Source organism: Pseudochaenichthys georgianus, chromosome 14, assembly GCF_902827115.2.
Source record: "Pseudochaenichthys georgianus chromosome 14, fPseGeo1.2, whole genome shotgun sequence".
NCBI classification, from domain to species: domain Eukaryota; kingdom Metazoa; phylum Chordata; class Actinopteri; order Perciformes; family Channichthyidae; genus Pseudochaenichthys; species Pseudochaenichthys georgianus.
In genome coordinates this window covers 35,970,269-35,993,211 of record NC_047516.1, presented here as the reverse complement: position 1 = coordinate 35,993,211, position 22,943 = coordinate 35,970,269, and the positions used below count along the sequence as shown (strand labels likewise).

The 22,943-nt window shown below is 40.2% G+C and overlaps 1 protein-coding gene across 1 annotated transcript; it reads right to left on the bottom strand.

The window, feature by feature from the left end:
- Nucleotides 1-15,070: 15,070 nt before the first annotated feature.
- ei24 (EI24 autophagy associated transmembrane protein) lies at nucleotides 15,071-22,516 on the bottom strand. The gene is made up of 11 exons (XM_034099011.2): nucleotides 22,390-22,516; nucleotides 20,918-21,054; nucleotides 19,594-19,739; nucleotides 18,820-18,880; nucleotides 18,548-18,614; nucleotides 18,328-18,452; nucleotides 17,142-17,261; nucleotides 16,397-16,508; nucleotides 16,196-16,307; nucleotides 15,452-15,526; nucleotides 15,071-15,366 (listed from the first exon to the last, which is right to left on the bottom strand). Exons 2-11 carry the CDS (start codon nucleotides 20,957-20,959, stop codon nucleotides 15,204-15,206), a joined length of 1,023 nt encoding a protein of 340 aa, XP_033954902.1. The 5' UTR covers nucleotides 20,960-21,054; nucleotides 22,390-22,516; the 3' UTR covers nucleotides 15,071-15,203.
- Nucleotides 22,517-22,943: the final 427 nt, after the last annotated feature.

Here is a 22,943-nt window from a genome sequence, read left to right as displayed (position 1 = left end):
CTTGTACTTGTTTTTATGGTGTGTGAGCTGAGCTGTGTTTTATCTATTTGCCTGTACAGCACTTTGGTCTGGAGGTTTAAAGTGCTTTATAAATAAAGTTGTATTTTATTGTATTGTATTCATGGCAACATTGAATGTTGTCTGATTTTGTCACGGACACATGTTTCACAGCGGCTCCCCCGTTCCTAGCCCCGCTTGTGGCCTGCACGTTGCCACGGTGACTGGGCTTTATATAGGCATCCATAGGGATGTGTTTTCGACAAAATAACAGTCCAGACCTCATGGGGAAATTCAATAATAGCCACTAAATGTTTTTTTAAAGAAAACATAATGTGTTGACATTGATATATTACAAAACATATCCCTGAGTTTAACATTGTTCATTAGTGCCACGGTACATAAGCACATACTGTAGGAAAGCAACACAAAAAAAAATTCATGCACATATGCATTGCTGCCTGAGAACATGCACAGCTTGAAATGCTATTAATATCTGCATGAAGTTTAAAAAATGCTCTTGTTTCTTTTACTAATTACAATGCTTTTCAACATGTATCTATCCATTTTCATTCAGCTTTCATACGCGATGCTGTTTCTTGGTGAGCTTGACAGTAATTCTTGACTCCAATGAGGAGAAGAGGCTAACATTAAGTTTATAATGTAATCTCTGGATGTTCTCAGACATCTAGGATATGTTCTTGTGGGCATAATTGGGAATTGGGAATTGATCACGTTTTCAGGTTCGTTTATTTATTTTTTAAAACTGATAAAGTTATACATTTGTTGTTCTAAGACCTGGGATGTATGTCATACACGTGTGCCATGGCATACACTGGGAACTACACTGTGTTGTGTGTCCACTTGCACTTCATCCCCTCGTCACCCTGTTTGTATAAATCCTGGTTTTCTGTCCGGTTCTTGTCGGTTCCTTGTTTGTCTATGTCATGACTCATGAAGTTCTGTTTTTTCCGTGTTGATTGTTGTTACTTGAGTTCCTGTTCTGCCTGTTAAATATACATTTTTGTTAAGTTTTCTGCTGTCTCCAGTCTCTGCATTTGGGTCCAACCACTCCTTGCTTCACATGACAATGATTGATTTGTACTATATATCGAATTGCTATTTTTGCCATTATTGTATTGTTATTAGTGCTTTTGCAGGGAATTATTATTATTACTTTAAATCTCATAGATATTAACACTATTATACATATGGCTGAAATAATCATCATCATTAATTGTTTTGTGATATTATGTCCCTCTTGTTTTCATATATATTAGGGCTGTCAAACGATTACAATTTTTAATCAGATTCATCACAGCTTAAAAATTAATTAATCATGATTAATCACCATTCGAACTATGTCCAAAATATGCCATTTCTTTATGTATATTGTTGTGGGAATGGAAAGATAAATGAAAGAAGGCGGATATATCCATTTAACATACGTATGTATGTTTATTGTAACATTGTTCTGTGTGTCAAAATGAAAGACAGCCCACACACCTATCAATCATCAAACCGTGGGGTCTCCATTACCAACACACTCTCACTCCCTAAGCGTCCAATAGCGACGTTTGGTCAGTGTCCGTGGCGTCCAATTGTGACGCTCCTAGGCTCCTTCAGCGTCATAAAGGGACGCAAATATCTTTCAACTGATTGCAATGTATTCCCATCTGCGTCGGGATGTGACGCTCATGGAAGCACGGCATTCGTTTATGCCGGCTGCCCTTAAAGGCAATGTGAGCGTCCATTCCCATTGGATAACGGAGAATTGTACACCCGGAAGTAAGTATTCCTGTTACTGTCGATTGATTTTACAGTGATATCTGCACTACTCATCGACTAAAAAACACCAGATTATCCTTGTTAATTACACAACATTGATTGGTTTAAATTGTGTGCAATGCTTTTTTATTTTTCCCCTTCGATTCGGAGAAACAAATATTTTTTCTGTGTAAAGGATGGCAGAAGACACTACACTACCCAGAATCCCCAGCTATCGTTTGGACTACACCATGTGCTCTGTTTGACTCACGTGATCTTCAAATCTCTCCCTGCAGAAAAAGAAAACATGGCCGAAATTCGTTTTATTCTCGGTAGAAAATGCCTATTTTAAAGTTAGTTTGGCCATTAAAATGCGTTTTGATGTAATTTGATGCGAGAAATATGAGTTTTTATTTCAGATTATGCGTGCAGGTTGCTAGGGACGCTGCTATCGATATTATTTCTGTTATGTTGTGTAACTGTTTAATGGTGTTATCTTTATTGCTACCCCCTTCCCCGTCAATGTATAGTGTTGGTCCACAGCCTAAACATATTAGTTTAACAAAATCCGCATCTAAAGATAGCCTACGTTATTTTCCCCTGTGCAATTCCAGTCTCACATCTCACAGCACATCGTCATTAACAAATACCGGAAACAGACCGAAAACATTTAAAAAATAATAATAATACTTTATTCCGAGTGTGCTTGCTTTTCTCTTTGAAAGTCATCACATAACGGCATTGTAATACACGGTTCGGCTGCATTACATATTACATATCTGCCGTAGTTCTGTATTTATAGAGCCCTGATGAGAAGACAAACATGAGGAACTGAAAACGTGACGTGGATCATAAATATATCAGCCATTAAACAACATCTTACATTTCTTTTCACACAATACGTCTCCTTGCAGTATCAACACTAATTCGGCTCACTTTTATATTTGATCCAATTGGTAGATAGGCTGTATTTACACCATAAAGGTGCACAGCTGATATAAAGGGACACCTGGTGGTTAAAGCATGTTATTGAATTTAATTATTTGTATTATTAGATATTAATACGATCCCTATAAAGTGTATTCATTACTCGTTATTCTCTACTAATAGTTAATTAAAGACTGTATGTAATGACTATTTTGCACATCCCTTTCAAGATTTCATGATTTTCTAAGGTTTATTGACATATCATATAGGCCTACACAACTGTGGTGTAGTTCTGCACTGAATGAAAAACTTGGGTTGCAGGTTCCTCAATAGTGCATTACAAGACATCTATCAATATTTGTGCATACCTCCAGCAATGTTAACTATGTTGAAGCACTTATTTTAACTGATATTATACATAATGTATTATACTCTTATAAGATGTATGTAGATATTTCATCTCCGGCCTTGTCAGGTATTGAACAATCAATAAATAAAGAACACAGAATTGTTGAATATAAAACACAGAATTTGTGTGATTATACTAAATGATTTTCAAATAAACACAACTGCATATTTAACTGTTACACATGCTGATGTAACGCAAATGTTCCAACTTATCAATAAAGTATATCTTATCTTAAGCTGATCGATGGCTACTGCCATATTTGCAAAATGTGCCTCTGAACCTTGACAAGTGCATGTTTCAGGCTTATCAATTAATGTTATGTTATCACAGGGGTCACACACATAAGACCAGCTGTTAAATAAAGCTCTTCTGACCTTAGCTGGCATGTGGGTATATATATTAATACTGCCCATAATGGGCACAAGCAATTTTCACCCATTTATTAATTATATGTTTTAAATGTGAGTGTTTCCTGTCCCCTAAACCTCCAGGGATGTACACAGTTTAATACTGGCAACTTCTTATTATGGGAAATACGAAAACGTCTTTTAAAACTACAACTCCCAGTAGAGACGTGCCATAGAGAACATGTTGCGAAACAGAATAGCCAGCATGTGTAGTTCTGGGGACGGGGTGGGGGAGGGGGGACGCGGTGGACCCGTTCAAATCCAGTTTTGGACAGTCTGCCGTGGTTCCATCCCATTTCAAGTGCTGTTCGAGAATCGGCTTAACCCTTGGAGCACACTCTCCAATCACAGAGCTTGAGGACTATCACGGGGTTTGTCAAACAGAGCACATAGTGTAGTCCAAACGATAGCTGGGGATTCTGGGTAGTGTAGTGTCTTCTGTCATCCTTTACTCCTGGGAATGGACGCTCACATTACCTTTAAGGGCAGCCGACATAAACGAATGCCGTGCTTCCATGAGCGTCAAATCCCGACGCAGATAGGAATACATTGCAATCAGTTGAAAGCTATTTGCGTCCCTTTATGACGCTGAAGGAGCCTAGGAGCGTCACAATTGGACGCCACGGACACTGACCAAACGTCGCTATTGGACGCTTAGGGAGTGAGAGTGTGTTGCCATTACGTGTTGATTTCTATCAACACGTAATGTTGTATCGATGTATATAGATGTACTACAGCAAACGTATTCTCCGTCGGGACTTCCTGCAACACCATCACGCCGTTATCTTGATTCTGATTGGCCAGAAGACATTATCAAAGATGTTCTATTGAGAAGACAATCACTACGTGACAAAAGTTTTCAAAACCGTTTCTAGTCTTCGGTATTTCCAGACAAGTGGCTGCTGAAATCAATTTTACTAATTGCTGTCTGTGCAATTTACTCCGCGAGTTGGCGGACTTTATTTTGCTTAATTTAACATCATTTTTCATGGTGGGGGCTAAGCCATTTCTTGGTATGGCTGTAGCCTATCTCAGCGCTGGAAAGAGGGTTACTGAGTGGAACGACTGGTGTCATAAATGTTGTATTTAATATGTTAATATATTGTTTAATGTTACACTTCACACAAGTCATGACTGTTTGCAGTTAATGTCGTTGCCGTGTGTAACGTTAGTTTATATAATGTGCAGCGCTTCAAACCGTGTGCTGCCTTAAAGGCATTTTATAATGTTAGAATTTGTTTGCAGTTCATAAAGTCACCACTAGGAGTGCTAATGGTATTGTTATCTTTAAGTTCGCCGTTCTTAGCCTCACTTCCGGTTTAGCGTTAGAGAAACGGAATGGTCTGAGAGAAGAAGAAGAAGACCACAGACGACAGACACATGGCAGCAACTTTCCCTCTGCTTCATTAATTTCTCCTGTTCAACAGGTTAGTAGTGTGTACACAGATTATGTCATATTTCGATCTAAGATGTGTCTTTGAAACTGTGGGTTGCCGTCCGGACTTCCGGACCACCTCGCACATGCGCAGTACTGATCGGGCAGGGGGACGGATCGGGTAGTGACTGTCACTACCCGATCCGTCCCCCTGCCCGATCGGTACTGCGCATGTGCGAGATGGTCTGCCATATTGGACAACTCCGGACGGCAACACAAGATGGACACTTGACACAGTGGCTTTTAGCAAAGCTCAAAAAGGAAACTCGAGAGAGATGAGTTATTGTTATTACAACGTGACTTCACTATTATTTAACAACTCTTTTTATTGGGTTCTTTTATTTGGGGTTAAGTACATTGTCAGAATAAGTGAGAAATGGATTTAACTTCTGTTAGACAGCTATCATACTGAATACATATTTACTGTGAATGTATGCAAAAATGTATGGTATATGGCTGTCTAACAGAAGTTAAATTCATTTCTCACTTATTCTGACAATGTACTTAACCCCAAATAAAAGAACCCCATAAAAAGAGTTGTTAAATAATAGTGAAGTCACGTTGTAATAACAATAACTCATCTCTCTCGGTTTTTCTTTTTGAGCTTTGCTAAAAGCCACTGTGTCAAGTGTCCATCTTGGGTTGCCGTCCGGACTTCCGGACCATCTCGCACATGCGCAGTACCGATCGGGCAGGGGGACGGATCGGGTAGTGACAGTGACACTTCCAGCTCGGTGGCAGCAGGTCCCGCCTCGGCTCCGCCTCTTTGCCCTTATTTGGAGCAGGCTGGAACAGGCAGGAGTTGAACTCTGACCTCACTGTCGAGCCGTTAGTGGCCGACTCCGCCTACTAAGGGCTTCACGGCAACTCTGCAGAATCCTATGGGTGACGTCACGGACCCTACGTCCATTTATATATACAGTCTATGGTCTGAGGTCATAATTGTTCATATTATTTAAATGCTAAAGCGCTAATGCTATGCTAATATTGTGCCTGTACAACAGCCATGTTAAAGTGAGTACAGTCAGGTTGTGTGTGTTATCTGTTATCACTGTATTATATACTGTAAATGAAAAAGGCTTTAATCCTTCATGAAAGTCATAATATGGCATGTGGATTTATGTCCATTTTTTAATAGAAAACGAAATATGTCAGACATAGTTATTTTGATTGGCTAAATGTATTTTTACATTCTCAGTTAGCTTCAGGCCTCACTAAGGAGAAGTATTGAGGTAGAACGCTGGTGAAGCCATTTTCTTATATTCTGTTTGCACAGATAATAAAGCTGGTTGGCAAGAAGGAAGCCATATTCATTCGACCACACAACACAACGCAGAGATACATAAATAGAGAAAACGGATATAATTTGTAAGTGAATTTATTAATGTGTTTAATAAATTCTGGCTAGGACAACCACACAAACGGCAGCAACTTTCCCTCTGCTTCATTCTTTTCTCCTGTTCAACAGGCTTATTATCTGATTACTAGCTCTGCACAGCGGACTTGTAACACTAGCAGCAGTGGAGATGGAGCATCAGAACCTGGAGAATACAGCAACAACAACAACAAGGATCCATTTGAAGATAGGTAAATGTAAATATTACAGTAATAGTGTACTTTCATTGTGTGGGTTTAGTTAAATAGGTTGTAAGCAGGGCTCTCGACTAACTTTTTCCCCCATCCTCCCGGAACCGTCCCGAAATTAATGTGGACCGTCCCGGATTTAAAAATGTTTGTTTTTCTACATTATCATTAGTTAAAATCATTCAAAGTGACCTTTAACATAAATAAAACATCATACAAATCATTAGATGATAATTCATCAACCTTTTTATTTGAGTAAATCATTCAATCACATAAACGAACGCCAAATATATTTAAACAAACGAGAAAATTACTCTAATATTGAATCCAATCAAGTCCCATCCAATTATCAAAAAAATCCAACACTGTCCTGAAGACAGAACCTAGAGTAACCACTAACCAGGATGACAGTCTGTAACACAGTCAGGAGACCTTTACGAACGGCCCGCCCCCTCGCACACAGACGGGAGAGAGAGATCTCGTCTGGATTGGAAAGCTCGAAAATACATCATAGATGCATGTTGTAGTCTTATTCCATATTAGTTGGTGAAACTAAAACTGCGATATAATGTGTATGTAGCTATAATACATATGACATATATTTTTTAAATGTCTCCAGTACCGATAAAAAGTCCGATAACGTCGGGGCTTAACGTTACCACTGTCTTTAATAATTCCGGCCCGGGGCCCGTTTAATACCGGGGCTCGGTACCCATCCCTACATGGGGAGAGGCGCAGCATATTGCTAAGGACTAAATACGATGGAGGGTTCTCTTCTCAGCCTTATTAAAGGCACGTCGGGAAGGGTTTCAGGAGCCACTCCACACTGGGCGAATCACTGGGCGAATCACTTCTGGGATCCTACTTTTTCCCGCCGAGTGGATTTAGCACGAGAGGGAGCAACTCTTGCAGAGATAAAGAGTCGGAAGTGTGGTCCCGGCTCTCCTCTCGCCGCCCTTCTCGCCGCTCCTCACACCGCTCCTCACGCCGCTCCTCTTGCCGCTCCTCTTGCTGCTCCTCTCGCCGCTCCTCACACCGCGTATCGCCGCTCCTCTCCGCGCCTGTGCTACTGGTGGAGATGTAAAGTGGATTAAATAGCCGGTGTAACGCGGTGGGATTACCTTCTCTACTCTGCTGTGCTGCTATAGCTGAGGCCTGGTTCCACCTTGCTCCGGGAACAGCGTGGATACTGTTGTGCTGGACTGGGAGAATGGCGGGTGTCGTGTTTCTGCTGTGCCTTTTCTTGGCTGTGCTGGACAAGGAGAAGATCGCTAGTCGTCCTGAACAATCTACTGGATTCGGGTACGTTCTGCCGCCCGCAGTGGACATCCCCTGTACAGTTTCGGAGGTGTTGCACACACAATTGCTGGTTGCACTGTCGCGGACATTCATTTCGGAAAATGTTTGTCTTTCTCACATGCCTGCCACAATGGTCCTTCAGAATTGTTTTTTAAACTCTAATCTCACTTTCGCGAAGTTTGCTGGTGACTCTAGAACAGCTGACAATGTATGTGTGTTGATTAAGAGGAAAAGGTGCTTGGTATTTTTATTGTTGTTACTATCAGGAAATGTAAAGCCAAATCCAGGTCCACCGAGCAGTATTAGTCAAATAGCTACTCCTGCTGATTTTATATCTAGATCTGGGCTAGGTTTAATTCATTTAAATGTGCGTAGTCTGTTACCTAAATTAGATTTTGTCCATATTTGGGCGAGTTCGACTGATGCTGGTGTCATTGTCTTATCAGAAACGTGGCTAGATAAATCCATTTTGGCCTCTGACATTTACATAAATGGTTACAGTGTATATCGTACTGACCGGCCTAAAAAAGGTGGTGGCGTTGCCATTTATGTGAAAAATAAGTTTTGTGTAACTAATATGGTTTCCAAATCCGTTAGTAAACAGCTAGAATTTTTAGCCGTGAATATTGAGGTAACAAAGGGTCAACAGCTCATGGTGGTGGGCTGCTACAGGGCCCCTTCGGCTGTCAAGGACTCTTTATCGTCTTTGGCAAAACTGTTATCACAACTTTCCTACAAGGAAATAGTGCTGCTTGGTGATTTTAATTGGAACTGGTTAACTTCTGTGTCAGAGGATTTTAAAAACCTGTGTACCTCATTGAATTTTACCCAGATTATAGACAGTCCTACTCGCCCAAATATTAAGTCCCCAAATAAATCCTCCTTAATTGATCTAATTTTAACAAATGTTCCACATAAATACTCATCTGTGGGAGTATTTGCTAATGATGTGAGTGACCACTGTGTTGTAGCCACAATTAGGAACACTAAGGTCCAAAAGGTTAAACCACGTATCATCACAAAGAGAGACAAAAAACACTTTGTGGAGCAGGGTTTTTAACATGATCTGTTTGATTTTGATTGGGGTAGAATCAATGTGTGTGCTGATGTAGAAACTGCATGGTCTTATTTTTATCTTGGTTTTATGAAAATTATAGATAGACATGCACCTCTGCGTAAATTTAGAGTGAAGGGACGAAACAATCCCTAGTTTTCTGCTGAGCTGTCCAGTCTCCTTCATGAGAGAAATAATGCTTGGGCTAAGGCTATGAAATCAGGCTCAGAGGTAGAATGGCTACGTTTTAGGCAGCTAAGAAATAGCTTCACATCTCAAATAAAAAGTGCTAAATCAAAGTACTATTTGTCGGTTACCACAGAAAACCTGAATAATCCTAGGAAATTTTGGAAAGCCATAAAATCGATTTCCACTGGTGATATCCCAAATGAGCTACCTCCGTGCCTTACCACAGCATCTGGCACTATATCAGACAGGGCTACTATGCTAAATTGCTTTAATGAGCATTTTGTGTCTTGTGGCTCTCTGTTTGGCTGTGTGGCTCCTGTGAACGCTCCAATCCTTGACTCTGAACAATGTGGTCTGGAAAACCCTTTCAGTTTTACTCCTTTAACTGTTGGTATTGTTCATGAAGCATTATCCAAGTTAGATCCTAGGAAACCGGCTGGCCCGGACAACGTAGAACCTTTCTTTTTAAAGATAGCTGCAGATTTTATTTCTCCACCTCTTACTTCTCTTTTTAACCTCTTCCTCAGCACGAACACAATTCCAAAAGTATGGAAGTCTGCTTATGTCTTGCCTTTACTGAAAGGAGGGGAGGCAACTATTTTAAATAACTATAGGCCAATCTCTAAATTGTCAGTTCTGGCTAAGGTGCTCGAACGCTTAGTGAGTGAACAAGTAAAGGAGTTTTTATGTATAAATGATATCCTGTCTAAACATCAGTCAGGATTCAGAAAGAAACACAGCACCGTCACTGCGACAATGAAAGTGGTAAATGACATTACTACTATTTTAGATAATAAGCAGAGTTGTGCAGCTCTGTTTATTGACCTTTCCAAAGCGTTTGACACCATTGATCATCGCATCTTAAAGCAGAGGCTACTCAGTATTGGCATATCCAGCCATGCAGTGAGGTGGTTTGTGAACTACCTCTCTGAAAGGTCCCAATGTGTTCATTTTGATAGACTGTCTTCTGAATGGTTAAACATTTCTAATGGTGTACCACAAGGTTCTGTTTTAGGACCACTTTTATTCTCCATATATATTAACAGTGTAGGTGATAATGTGGATGAAGCTACTTTACATTTTTATGCGGATGATACTGTGATGTATTGTGCAGGTCCCTCCATTAAAGAGGCTGTTGTTAAATTACAGGCTGTTTTTAACACTATTCAGACTCAGCTCTCTGAATTAAAGCTTCTTTTAAATGTGGATAAAACCAAGGTAATGCTCTTTTCAAAAGCTAAAAAGACACCAGAGCCTGTTTCAGATATTGTAACTACGCAAGGAACAAAACTTGAAGTTGTTGCCTGTTACAAATACCTTGGTATCTGGCTTGATGATTGTCTCTCTTTTAAACTTCATGTCAATAACCTGCTTAAAAAACTGAGGGTTAGGCTAGGTTTCTTTTTCAGAAACAAGTCCTGTTTCTCGCTTGAGGCCAGGAAAAGGCTAGTCACTGTGACCTTTTTACCTGTGCTGGACTATGGTGATCTGGTCTATATGAATGCACCTGCCAATTACCTGAGCAAATTGGATGCTGCGTATCACAGTGCTCTGAGATTTGTCACAAATTGTAAAGCGCTTACACATCACTGTACCCTGTATACCAAGGCAGGTTTACCATCACTCTCTGTACGGAGGCTCAGTCATTGGTACACGTTTATCTATAAAGCTTTGTTGGGTAAACTCCCGTATTATATCTGCTCTCTGATAACACAGAGAGTTGCAAGCAGCTATTGTCTGAGGTCACATGATGTAGTCTTGTTAGATGTGCCAAGAGCAAGGACTGTCTTAGGTAAGACAGCTTTTATGTGCGCAGCTCCACTTGCTTGGAACAATCTTCAGCAAGAATTGAAACTGAGCAATCTCATTCCTCTGCATGTTTTTAAAGCTAGGGTAAATGAAATGCTTACTGATACAATGGGCACTTGTAAATGTCTATAACTATGTATCCTGTAAATATAATGTATAATGTCCTTTATTGTTTTATGTTTCATGTGGAACCTATATGCTGCAGGTCTCCCTTGAAAAAGAGATCTATGATCTCAATGGGACCAATCTGGATAAATAAAGGTTTGAAATGAAATGAAATGAAATTAGGGGATGAAGAGGAGTAAGTAAATAAAGAGGCCGGCACTCCAGGGTCTGGTTCTGCTGTGCGTTTTTGCGATTAACGGTAACACATTTCAGAATTCCTCCACGGGATGCCATTGTACATCACTCAACCCGCAAAATACACACACTCAGTACAGAGCTAGACCCACGAATTTGCGGGCCAGGAATTCGTGGGCACAGCCAGCTGGGCGGCTGGCTGACAGCCAGCTGGGCGGCTGGAGCTACATGTGTGTGTATTTCGCAGGTTGCTAAATGTTTTGTGCGTGTTTATGTTGACAAGGAGGTTTAATAACTGTGTGCTACACAAAACGTGCAGTCAGTTTCATTTTCATCGCCGTTTGTAGTAGAGTTAGCAGGGTATTTTTATTTTAACTCGTCCAAAAATTATTTTTTATCCTCCCCGACACTATTTTTTCTGACGACGGGACGTCCTTAAGCTCGAGCCCTGGTTGTAAGAGAGAGAGACTCTTGTCCCACCTCCCCATTTTATTTTGAGTTGTGCATTGTTATTTGTGCTTGAGAAACATTCCACTTGAACTTTATATTTTAATGAACTTAGTAGTAATTATTGTCCTATATTTCTTTCCGATTTCACAGCTGCCTGGGCCTAGCAGCAAGATTCAGAACCTCCACCTGTGCCTGCACCCAGGTCAAGATCTACCGTGGCTCAAGGGCCTTCACCAGAGCCATCACCACCAAGGACCAGAAGACCAGCATCACTACAGCAGCCTCCACCTCCATCTGTGCCTGCCACAAGATTAAGATACACCTCGGTACAAAGGCCTCCACCACAGCCATCACGATCAACCCAGCCAGCAAAGAAGTCTCGCCTAGCACACCTCCCTCCCGCCGACACAGCCACCAGCAGCCCATGCACCATCACCCCCACCTACACAGCAGCCAGACCCACTGTCTTGGAAGACAGACAAAGACCATGGCACTGCTCCCCCTGTCTTTACATTTATAATGAATAGTTGGTTGAGAAAGTTCTGATATTGTCAGGGTTCGTACAGTCATTAAAAACCTGGAAAAGTCATGGAATGCAATATTTTTCCCAAAGTTTTGGAAAAGTCATGGAAATATAAGTAAAGTTGCATCAAATATAATTTATATGTTATCTAATCGCCGAAATAGTAATACTATAATGATAATAAATACTGTATCATATAATGAAACGTAAAATGGCAACTGTGGCAGTATTTTGCTGGTGAGAGATGTTTACAATCATGCCCTCTAGTCTACAGGAGCTACTGTTTGATATAAAGATGCCAGGGAAGTGCAGTTTCAACAATGTATGGCTTCTAAAGAATAAGTACCAATTGTGGTTATCAAAAGACATTGACCCAAGACGTGCTAAATGCAAACTGTGTTGTAACATATTCAATATTTCGAATATGGGTGAGGCAGCGCATGCTAGGCACATGAAAGAGTCATTTAAAATCATTTCATTTGTACACATCACATGAACCTCAGTATGGAATATGAAGTCATGAATCAGTCCTGATGTAACTTTTCTGTGGTGAAAGTAGAGTGATAGAACTATTTTACTCCAAATTCTAATTTACACATTTTCATTTTAGACATGAACAACACATTTATATAGGCATATAGTGTAATTCATATATTTCACTACTTTTGTGAACCAAAAACGTTGGTAAACCAAATCTGAAACACCAACAAAAATGGATGACATGAGTACATCTGGGTTTTCACAAGAGTTTTGAAGTTTTCCAAAAATCTGATTTCTAAGCTAAGTATATCATAAGACAGTGCTCTAAGGTGAGTGACATTGCATTTCTAGCAAGACCAGAGACGGAACATTTTGATATGTTACACCATGCCATGTTATAAGAAGTACATTTAAAAGGTGATTTAAGGAGACATAAATACCCTTCACTTCAGTAAGATAAGGTAAGTCGATTTTATTTTAAAAGACAATGAAGGCAGGTTATATTGATTGATATATTTATTATATTGAAAGCCAAATTAATACATAGTCCCCTGAATCTGGAATAACGTACAATTTACAGCCTCACAATGTCAGGAACTTTTCATCTACAGATTGCTTTGGTCTGGTTTTGCTCTTCACTGATTGGTTACTGAGACTTTGAATTTAAACGGACCTCCCCGTTAATCCGCGCGAACTACGCGCGAATTGTGGCGCAAAGGGCGTTCCATAATTTACGTGCTAGAATATTGACCCAAATCTGACTCCATAGTGCACAGGGTGGAGGTCGAGCGAGCGCGTGCAGCGGTCTGCTTGCGCACGGAGCAGGAGTTTTATGAGAGAAAATATATTTCTCTGTGCTCGAAAATGTTCAAGTGCTCGCTCAATCGCATTTTCTATGCTCAACATGTTTCATTGCGTGCTCATAGAGGCACAAATTAACGCCATAGAGAAGACGGGACCGCAGTTTACTTGGCTGGTAGAGCACACTCAGACACGCTTACCTCGCGAAGAGTGTTCCCCGGTCCTTAAGGAGCATGGGAAAACATAAACTTGTGCATTATATCCTGTGTTGCCCCAGCAAGCACAGACGATGAGAAGGAGCCAGACATGTCCAAGAGATAAAAACTTTATGAAGGGGTAATAAAAAATGTAAAACAGCATACCACATCCACTCTCCTTTGCAGTTTGAAAAGTCTGCATTTTTAATAGCTTTTCAGTATGTCCACCATCTCTATGAGGTCTTCCCAAATTCTCCAATATTGCTCATGTCCTGTCTAGTCCTCACCATTGTAGCAAAACACTGAACACAGTTATAAAAATATTGAATACTGCCAATTTTATTGAAATTAGACGTATTACTTTTACAAAACCTCACACACATACATCAGTCTGCACAAACACGATGCTCTTCTTACAATAATTGCACACCAGTTCAAAATCCTGGCCCTCCCCGTGGCCATGAGCTCTGAAGAGTGACAGAGAGCTTGGTGACAGGGTATCCGCATGGTGGGGGGCCTCTGGTTGAACATTTGGGATATCACACAGAAATTGAACAGCCATAGAGAAGATCTGTTGGGTCCAGCTATATTTGCTTCAGCTCTCAGTCTAGGGGATAACTAGAGCAAGCGGGTCAAGGCCGATCACCCAGATGTTGAATAAAGACTATGTGACTCCTTCTTTCATTACAGAGCTTAGCATTGCAGTGGTTGATGTGAAATAAAGAAAACACAAATGCAACAGTTTGGCAGAGTCATCTCACCTATCACTTACTCAATTCAAACGAGTGACAAACGCTACGGCAGCTTTCCCTTAACTGGTGTCCTTTTGTGATTTGCAAAATGTAAATCTCAGTGGAGTGAGATTCAATTTGGGATGAGACACCGGGCTAACCTTTAGTCAACACTCAAAAAGAGTGGCTTTGTTATTTGGTTTCCGTTACCAAGGTCACCAACCCTTCTTTTTAGCAGCTCTTCAACTGATGTTGTATATTCTACTAAAAACAAAGCTCTGATACGATATACAAGCCTCCCTCTTTAACTGGACAGGGTTATTTATGGAACCGCTTGAAGAGAAAAAACATATCCATGTGCAAAAAAACATTCTATCTTTGAGGAAGGAATGTGACTTGCAACATCAAGAACACATGTACTGTACGTACAGCGAGGCCGTGCTTTGCTTCTGAACGCAAACAAGCCCCTTCAATCCAAAATGTCCGCCCGTCACATGTTTGCTTAAACAGATTATAACTACGTGATTTCTTGTGCCGTCATGTATTTTTAAGGAGAGTGACTTAAATGGCACATTTTACAAAGAAAAACAATCAAATAAATTCACAAAAGAAAAGAGCCGAGTATCTAATGTTGAGTGTGAGGCACGCAGCAGTCGATTGTTGTGTCACTCTTAAAATGTGTTTGGTGCAAATAAAGAACCAACGAATCCAAAACATGTAAACCCTTTATCCTACACCACATATCATAATATATCTTATCATATATCATATCTTCTCTTAAGGAAATCCCTGTGGACGAATCACTTTTTCACGACTTTCATCAACCGCTTTCCGATCTCCTTCATCATTGTGGGGGGAGGGATCTGTGGCGGGTGGGGGAGGTGTGGGGCGATGCCAGCTTCTCAGAGGAGGTGGAGGGCGGCAGGGCGGACTGCAGGTGCACCGTCTTGTGGAACAGTTTGTTGCTGATCAGCACCACCAGGGAGAAGAGACGCAGCTGGAAGTGGCTGTGTGGAACACATCAGTGTGATCAGTGGATTGGGCATTACAGAAACATATCGTTTTAGAAAACGTGTTTTAAGTTACACTCACTACTGCTTTGTTGGTGTCTTGGCCTCGTTAGCGCTGATGATGAAGAGAGGGAAGAGGATGGAGAACAAGCAGCCACTAGGTGGACAAGAGAGAACCAAAAACAGTAGCATACGGTGAATACAGGAAGGGAAACCTAGCCTTCAGAAAACATGAGGGGATTTTTCAAGCAAAAATATGTTGGTGTTTTTGACTATATTATTTACTAGAGGATTGTTGTCATGTACATTTTTGTTGTTGTTTTTGCTTTTGTGTGTGTGGAACATTATTGAGGAATACAAATAAAAAGGTGTGATTGGTTGATCTTAGTGATAATGGAAATAGTGGGTCAGTGAGATTGATTAGCATAATAATATGAATTTTAATTTATATAGAATTTTCCAAAAAAGGTCAAAGTGCTTTAAAGACACAAGTCCGAAAACATACAGCAGAACTACAAAAGAGAAAGTTCAATGTAACCACACAAAAAAAAACATAGATAAAGATGGAATCCTAAGAACAAACTAATTTGAAAAAAGCATTGGAAGAAATTCAATTTGAAAGTAACTTCTAGTGCTATCAAAATATTCATAGAGGGCAAATTCTGTAAAAAAACGTATTTTGGAATGACCAGACTAAAAGAAGTCAATCTGTTGGTCAGCTACAGAATAAACCTAATAACACATTTGCACTTTGATTAAAACATGACACTAATGATTATTTTTTAATATCAATTCATGTGTTTTCCTGCTGAATCAGGAGTGTTACCTGATGATGTATGAGGAGGGCAGGGCTGTCAGCAGCGCCATGGGCAAACCAAAGCCGAAGTAATAGGGCCAGTTCCTCTCAATGTTGGACAGCCGCTGGTGCATCTCAACACCTTCAACAAACACAAACGGCCTCAGTAAGGTTTGAGTTCTGCATTCAGTCAGGAGCATTTGGGCGTGGGATGTAATGTGAGCGTCTCACCATGGTTGAACCAGCGATACTCAAAGCAGTACAGGGAGTAGAGCAGAGACATGTGGAGGAGGCTCACCATCTGTCCAATGGCATCGATCGGGAAGAGGCTAACAATCACACCCTGCAGGGTCACACAGAGAATGTGAACATCTCATTGGCTCTATCTTAGTGAGAAGAGATTTAGATCCTTGTGATAATTGTTCACAATGATTGATCATGTTATCAGGGTTTGAAAAGCTGATTGATGAAGCCGTGATGAGCTGCTTTGAGAATGGTCCCCAATAGCGTTATACATGATATAATAAAGATCACTTTTTTTGTGTTGGTGTCTATTTTTTTGTAGTGTAGGTCTTTGTATTGTGTAATGTTATGACTGTTTTAAATAAATAAAATGTAACCAGAGAAATGAATGTTGATCAAGTTGTTGTGCAAAAAAGTCCTTCAATACTTCAAAATGAAAACAGCTCGATAAGTATGAAGGTATATAGCTTTTTCCTAATGATATAACTCTCGGAATCCAGAGTGTAGGAATATATTGTTCGGCCGACATGCTGGATAACTCTGGGTCATTTGCAAACTGAGCCACCGTGTGGTGAATCTTGGCCTTCAGTGACGGATCACAGCAGCAGCTTTCCTGCGAACGTCCTGTGACTGAAGAGCATTAGACACTGATGCTCTGGCCTAATGCTCGACAGTGGGATTCAGCAGCACTGACATACAGAGAGTATCAAGGTGTCAGTCTACACACATGTACCTGAATGAGGAAGAGTGCCTGGAGAAGGAGGTTAAAGAGCATGTCCGCAATGATCTTGCTGACGCTGGGGAACGGCTGCGCTTTACAGCCAGACACTTCAAATGCTAGGTCAGCTATATCCTGCAACAGAGAGGAGCACATTCATATCTCCATCTGTGTCAACAACGCATAGCAACACAGTCATAGTCACATTTCAATTGCTTTGTGATGACAATATGACATTAGAGGAGCGACAAGTCATCTAATGTGCAATGAGATTATTTCCAAAACAATATTTTAATATGTAATTAATACAATTATTTCCATTTAAAAAGGACTAAGAAAAGTCCTTAAGAGTTTTATGACAACGTGCTTCAAGCAACTAGTCAGAATTTGCGGTTTATTCAAAGGCTGTTGTGAGCCTGATGATGCGTCATAACAAAAAGCTTCAGCTGTTGTGTGGCAGCGGCGTCACAGGAGTAGTTTAATGGTGACTTGTGCTTAACTCACTTCTCAATACAAGTTTATAGCCTCAATATGTTGACCTCGTTGGTGTTTTTTGATAAAGGATCAGTTTGACAAATTGCATATTATGAATGGACTTGCTTAACAAGTAGAGGACAAGCAGGGCTGGCTTTATAATTCCCAGCCTATTTGAAGTCAGCTATATTTAACACCAACTCTATTCCAACAACGTGTATAACCCTGACCATAGAGCGGCGCAGTGATGACACCTTTTCTTGTTGGCTGACCTGAAGTTAGCTTCGCAAAGGGCTCATGGATACAAAAAAAAGCAAAGGGATTGTTCCATTGAACTATAGCATTGGAATAAATAAGATCTGTGGTAAACACAAGTTTAAAAAATCCGCTGTGTTTATGACACGTAGAAGCTTCAACATCTCTTGAGCTTGTGTTAACCACAGATCAGGGATCTAACCAAAAACACGTTCAAAAAACTAAAAGATTCCGAGTTGAGGGAACTGGAATTGGTGAAAGGCTAACTCATATCCAGCTTTAGGACTCATTCCTGCACAGCTCTATAACAGATGATATAGTATGGTACCTTGGCAGCCATTGAAGGCTCTTACTAGGGATGCAACGTCGTGGATATTGACTGCCAGACTGTGTAATGGAATCGATACATTGCTTTTGAAGTGCTTCATGCTCAGCCATCACATGACTACAGCCTAGCAGAGCAGAGCCTGACCTGGAACCAGATGGCGTTGACTATCTTGCTGAGGACGAACAGAGGCAGAACCCAGAGCGCGCTGAAGACGGAGGTCAGGAAGAACTCTAACCAGGACCACACACTTCCATGGAGGGAGGGGTCACCTGTAGCAAAAACAGCTTGTTGACTAACTGGTTCCTCACATAAGAGAACCGGCCCTCGAGTTACATCCAAACAGAAACGCTGTGTACTTACATACCAATGATTTTTGCTGTGAGAGCCTGCAGCAGGGGGATAAACACCCGGTAGAAGAGAAACAGACTGAGCTGGAGAGAGACAACACATACTATAGTTACTCTCCAACTCGTGGTTCCTCTTCAAGAGGTACTAACACAAAGTATTTTCATGTTTACATCAGCCTTAAAAAACGACATTAAATTCAAATACTAATGTTATATGTCTCACGTGGAACAACTTGTTTCACCTTAGTGGTGTGTGACGAGGCTGTAACAGCAGGTGAACATATCTTACCCAGAACACACCTCCATTCCAGGCGCAGCACTGGAAGATCCTGCTGGCTACTTTGGGGTCACTGAACAAGAGAGTAAAACAATGTCAAATATTGTATGAATATTTGTTTCATTTAAAAAATGTTTTCCTTACTTAACCAGAAGCAGACAGACACATGGATTTCTGTTTGCACACTGAAGGCTTTTGGTTCTTTACTCAAAGGTATGTATGGTAACAGACTAGAGCTGCTTAGATGCATGTGTGCTACAATAAACAACACGTGTCAATACACATACGGTATACTTTTGAATAAGCTTTGTTATGAAATTAAGATCTGTTGAATACATTGTCAAACCATCATTTTAAAAAAAAAAGTCGCATTTGGAGAATATTCCCCCTACCTCTTCATCTTTTTTCTCTCTGCTGCTATATTAAATCTTAAGCCTTTATAAAATCATACTTTCTACTCTACTTTACATTTTTCATCTTTATGTGTTTTTGCTAAGAGCACCAGAAAAACTAACCGTGTGATGGCTTAAGCCTTAAGGGATGGCTTATTGACCGCTGGAGGTTGTGGGAAAAGTGCATGTCACGTTGCAACTCCCAACATCCAGCTATTTTAGAACTTAAGAGCGGCTAATTCATTTAAGTATTATCGTATGGTATCGTAATAAATCCTATAAACAACAATGACATATCCAGGCACAATAAAACATCCACGAGCATATGTCACTCTGGCTTCGTAAGAAAATCAATAGCATGGCAACCAAAATGTGCAGCTTTTACATGTCTTACTTGTCGGGTTTGCGCTCCTCGCTCTGGGCCCGTCTCTGTGCCAGGGCCCCACTGGCCCTTCTCCTCCGCTGCTCCTCTCTTTTCTGCTGGATGCGGGCATCCAGCTTGGAGATTGTTCCAATCCCCAATATGGAGTCCTTGATCCCCTAGAGAACCAGATGGAAAAAGAATACACAGTCACAGTGGTGTTACACAGCATTTGTTTATAACTGGAAAAATAGCCGTAATGGAGCTTTGCTATACCTCAATTAGAGCCTGTTAAACACAAGAATGACATTGATCATGGTTTTTGAGGGCACATCCCAGAACAATATTTAAGACTTGATGGTTCAGAAGGTGCTAAAACAACACTTTGTTTCTTCTGCCAGTTTGAAGGGCAGAAGAAGTAGCTGAAGCTCTTTTAGGCTCAGGCTAAATCTGATACAAAAGTTGAAAAACCCAAGAGGCTGCTGCTCCAACACTGTGTTATTAATTAAACAAATTAAGACTAAGATAACGTTTTAACAGAAGCAGCTAATGTCAACTGGATTATTCAGTCTCTGGTTGCTCTAGTCAACATTACTGCAGTTTAATGTGCATATAAAAAATACAGTGATACAAATAAGAATTGTCATAATTGTGAGTTGAGTTCTATTATAATTTTTGTATTATTTAACTATTTCTTATACGCAATTTAATTATATTTATATTGAACAGTTTGGGGTTTTATAGGAAGGCTCTAAGGTCCGAGACATGATTAATGATAATAAAATATATATCTTTTATTATTTAAAAAATAAACATTACCTTTGGACTCTTTGGGACATACTGACTTTAAAGCTGATTGTACACAATGATAAAGTTCAAGGGGAAAAACAAGTCCCTGGCGAAAAGCGTACTATTATCTCTGCATGTTCAGAGGATATGTCTGACCCTTTTTGTAGACAACGTATGTGACACTTTAGTCTTTATTAAGGTAGCAGTTATTATATACATTGATATTAAAACATGCAAAGGTTGCATTTATTGTGCTGCTCTCCAGTTCTGGATGTGCACCACATGTTTTCTCGACTTAAATGTTTCGAACACCACTTTTAAACCAAAAACGTACATTTTGATCATCTTTTTACATTCAATTTGTAAGTGAATACATTTTTTTTCATGCATCTGTATCCTTGTAAATAAATTAAACCTTTGTGCTTTGTTTCATGGCTTATGTACAGAGTGTGTGTGTGTGTGTGTGTGTGTGTGTGTGTGTGTGTGTGTGTGTGTGTGTGTGTGTGTGTGTGTGGTGTGTGTGTGTGTGTGTGCGTGCGTGCGTGTGTGCGTGCGTGTGTCTTCTGACCGTCGCAACATTGCGGAGGAAGGCCCTGACGCTGTCTGTCATCTCTGGACCAGCTGCAGATCCATCAACTGCAGAAGGAGGGGGGGCTGGTGACTTGGTGGTCAGCTCTCATGGCAGGGACGAGCTCACCCAGTAACCTGCAACATCCCAAAACCAAGACAAAGATTAGGACAATAGTTAGCGGTTGAAACTTTTCTAGGAATGTACAATAACCTTAAAAAAATGTAGATATAACCACCAGAAGACTCACTTTGGTATGCTTGGAAATACAGTTTCTAGATCATGAACATAGTGCATTTGTTTTTAATATTATATAAAGGCAGCTTTGTTTACTTAGTTTTCCGAACAAGGTCAACTTTATCCAACAGCATTAGCAGGATTTAGCATATTCATGCAACTAATCATCACCTGTCTTTTTAGCAATAGCAACCTTGCATTTCTTATTTTCAGTTTTTCCATGTGTAGACATTACATTTTAACTTTCCATTATTACATAGCTTTTAATTGACTTCAAAGGAAAGTATTAGATGAATACACAAAAAACATTCTTGTCAATGATAAACAGTGATATAAGACCTTATTGTTAGCCTTTTGGTTTTATTACTTGCCTTGCTTGCGCCATTATATATATCCACATAACTGATGACAGAAAAGTAAGTGTGTAAGATTAAATGTTTTGTGAAATGTATACAATATCGATATCAAGGTATTTGATCAATTATATGGTGATATTTGATTGTCATATCCCCCAGCCCTAGTTGTAATAAAAGCGTGTTCTTTGTTCTGAACATTATAACTTTACGTTGTTTTAATACTAAGAATAGTTTTTGTGGCCCTTTAATATTAAATATAAATTAAAAAGAGACAAACAGGATACAAACTAGTTTCCCACTACATAGGGCATACAGGTTTAATAATTTATGTTATTATTTAAATGAAGAAAGCATAGCTAACATCAATATCTTGTTAACTTCTGTCTTTTGATTTATGCATTATAATCAGAAAAGTCACTTAAATTACTTCTCAAACATACTTGGTCTTGGTCAATAACACACGTCTGTAACACGGTTAAATTCAACCGTTAATTCAGACAGCGTCTTTCGGTAACATGACTGTGTGTAAGTTAACGTTAGCAATGGCTTCGTGGGTTAACGCTAGCTCATGGGTGATAGCAGGCAGTCAGGGTTAGCTGGCTGTCTCTGGTTTGCTCCAAAGCTATCACGTTTTTTTTATTAATGAAAAGTTGAACCCTTTGTCATGTAGCTAGTCTGGTGAGCATGATGCCCCTTGTATCATATTAATTGACGTTCGTTTGGTTTAGTGCTCTGCTAGCTCCCCTGTCTGTGTTGCTAGCTAACAGTTACTGTTAACGCTTAACAACTAATGTAACTGTGTGTTTTTTTCCAAGACAACTCCCTAACCAGCGGCTAAAGTCACATCGAGCACAGAGCTAACCGCGGCGTATTCCTTACCTCATGCGACCAGCCTGCGGTATTATTAACTTCTGGTATTCTTTCTCTCCCCCCTTAATGTGAAAACAACAACACTAAACATTCACTGCCAGCAGCCAGGGCCGTGCACATTTGCAAAACATATTGCGCAAGCTCCGACTTCTGAAGAACCATGGGAAGTGTAGTCCTCTTTACTGAAGGATGAAGCCAGATGAAGGGAATATCTCATTTACCTCATTACTGTTTGGAAAAAGCAAATGTTGCATTGAAATAAACACATTTGAAATGTTTGTATCATTATGAGGCCGTGGCAGCCGCGGCGCCAGGATTTCAATTGTGGGTGGGCCAATGTAATTTCGGCCGGGCCTGTTCAAATGTTTTCTCGCGATTTTGTTTAATAATCTAATAAAAATAGGCTATGCCTAGAATGACATTCGTGTTTACTGAGAGCATAGTCGATGTGTTTCCAGTCCCTGTATGGGACCTTGAAACTCCGGGAGAATATGAAGATGTAATGATTTCTCTTGCCCGCTAGATGGCAGTGTTTAGCTGAGTGTGTTTGACTAGTCTGGGCA

Bases quoted from the DNA above. Each gene is read 5' to 3' on its own strand.
- ei24 (XM_034099011.2), bottom strand. From the start codon at position 20,959: ATGACAGACAGCGTCAGGGCCTTCCTCCGCAATGTTGCGACG. The intron at 18,615-18,819 runs GTAAGATATGTT...GTCTCTCTCCAG, and splicing joins GGAATGGAGGTGTGTTCTGG to CTCAGTCTGTTTCTCTTCTA. The intron at 16,509-17,141 runs GTACATGTGTGT...GTGACCCTGCAG, and splicing joins AGGCACTCTTCCTCATTCAG to GGTGTGATTGTTAGCCTCTT.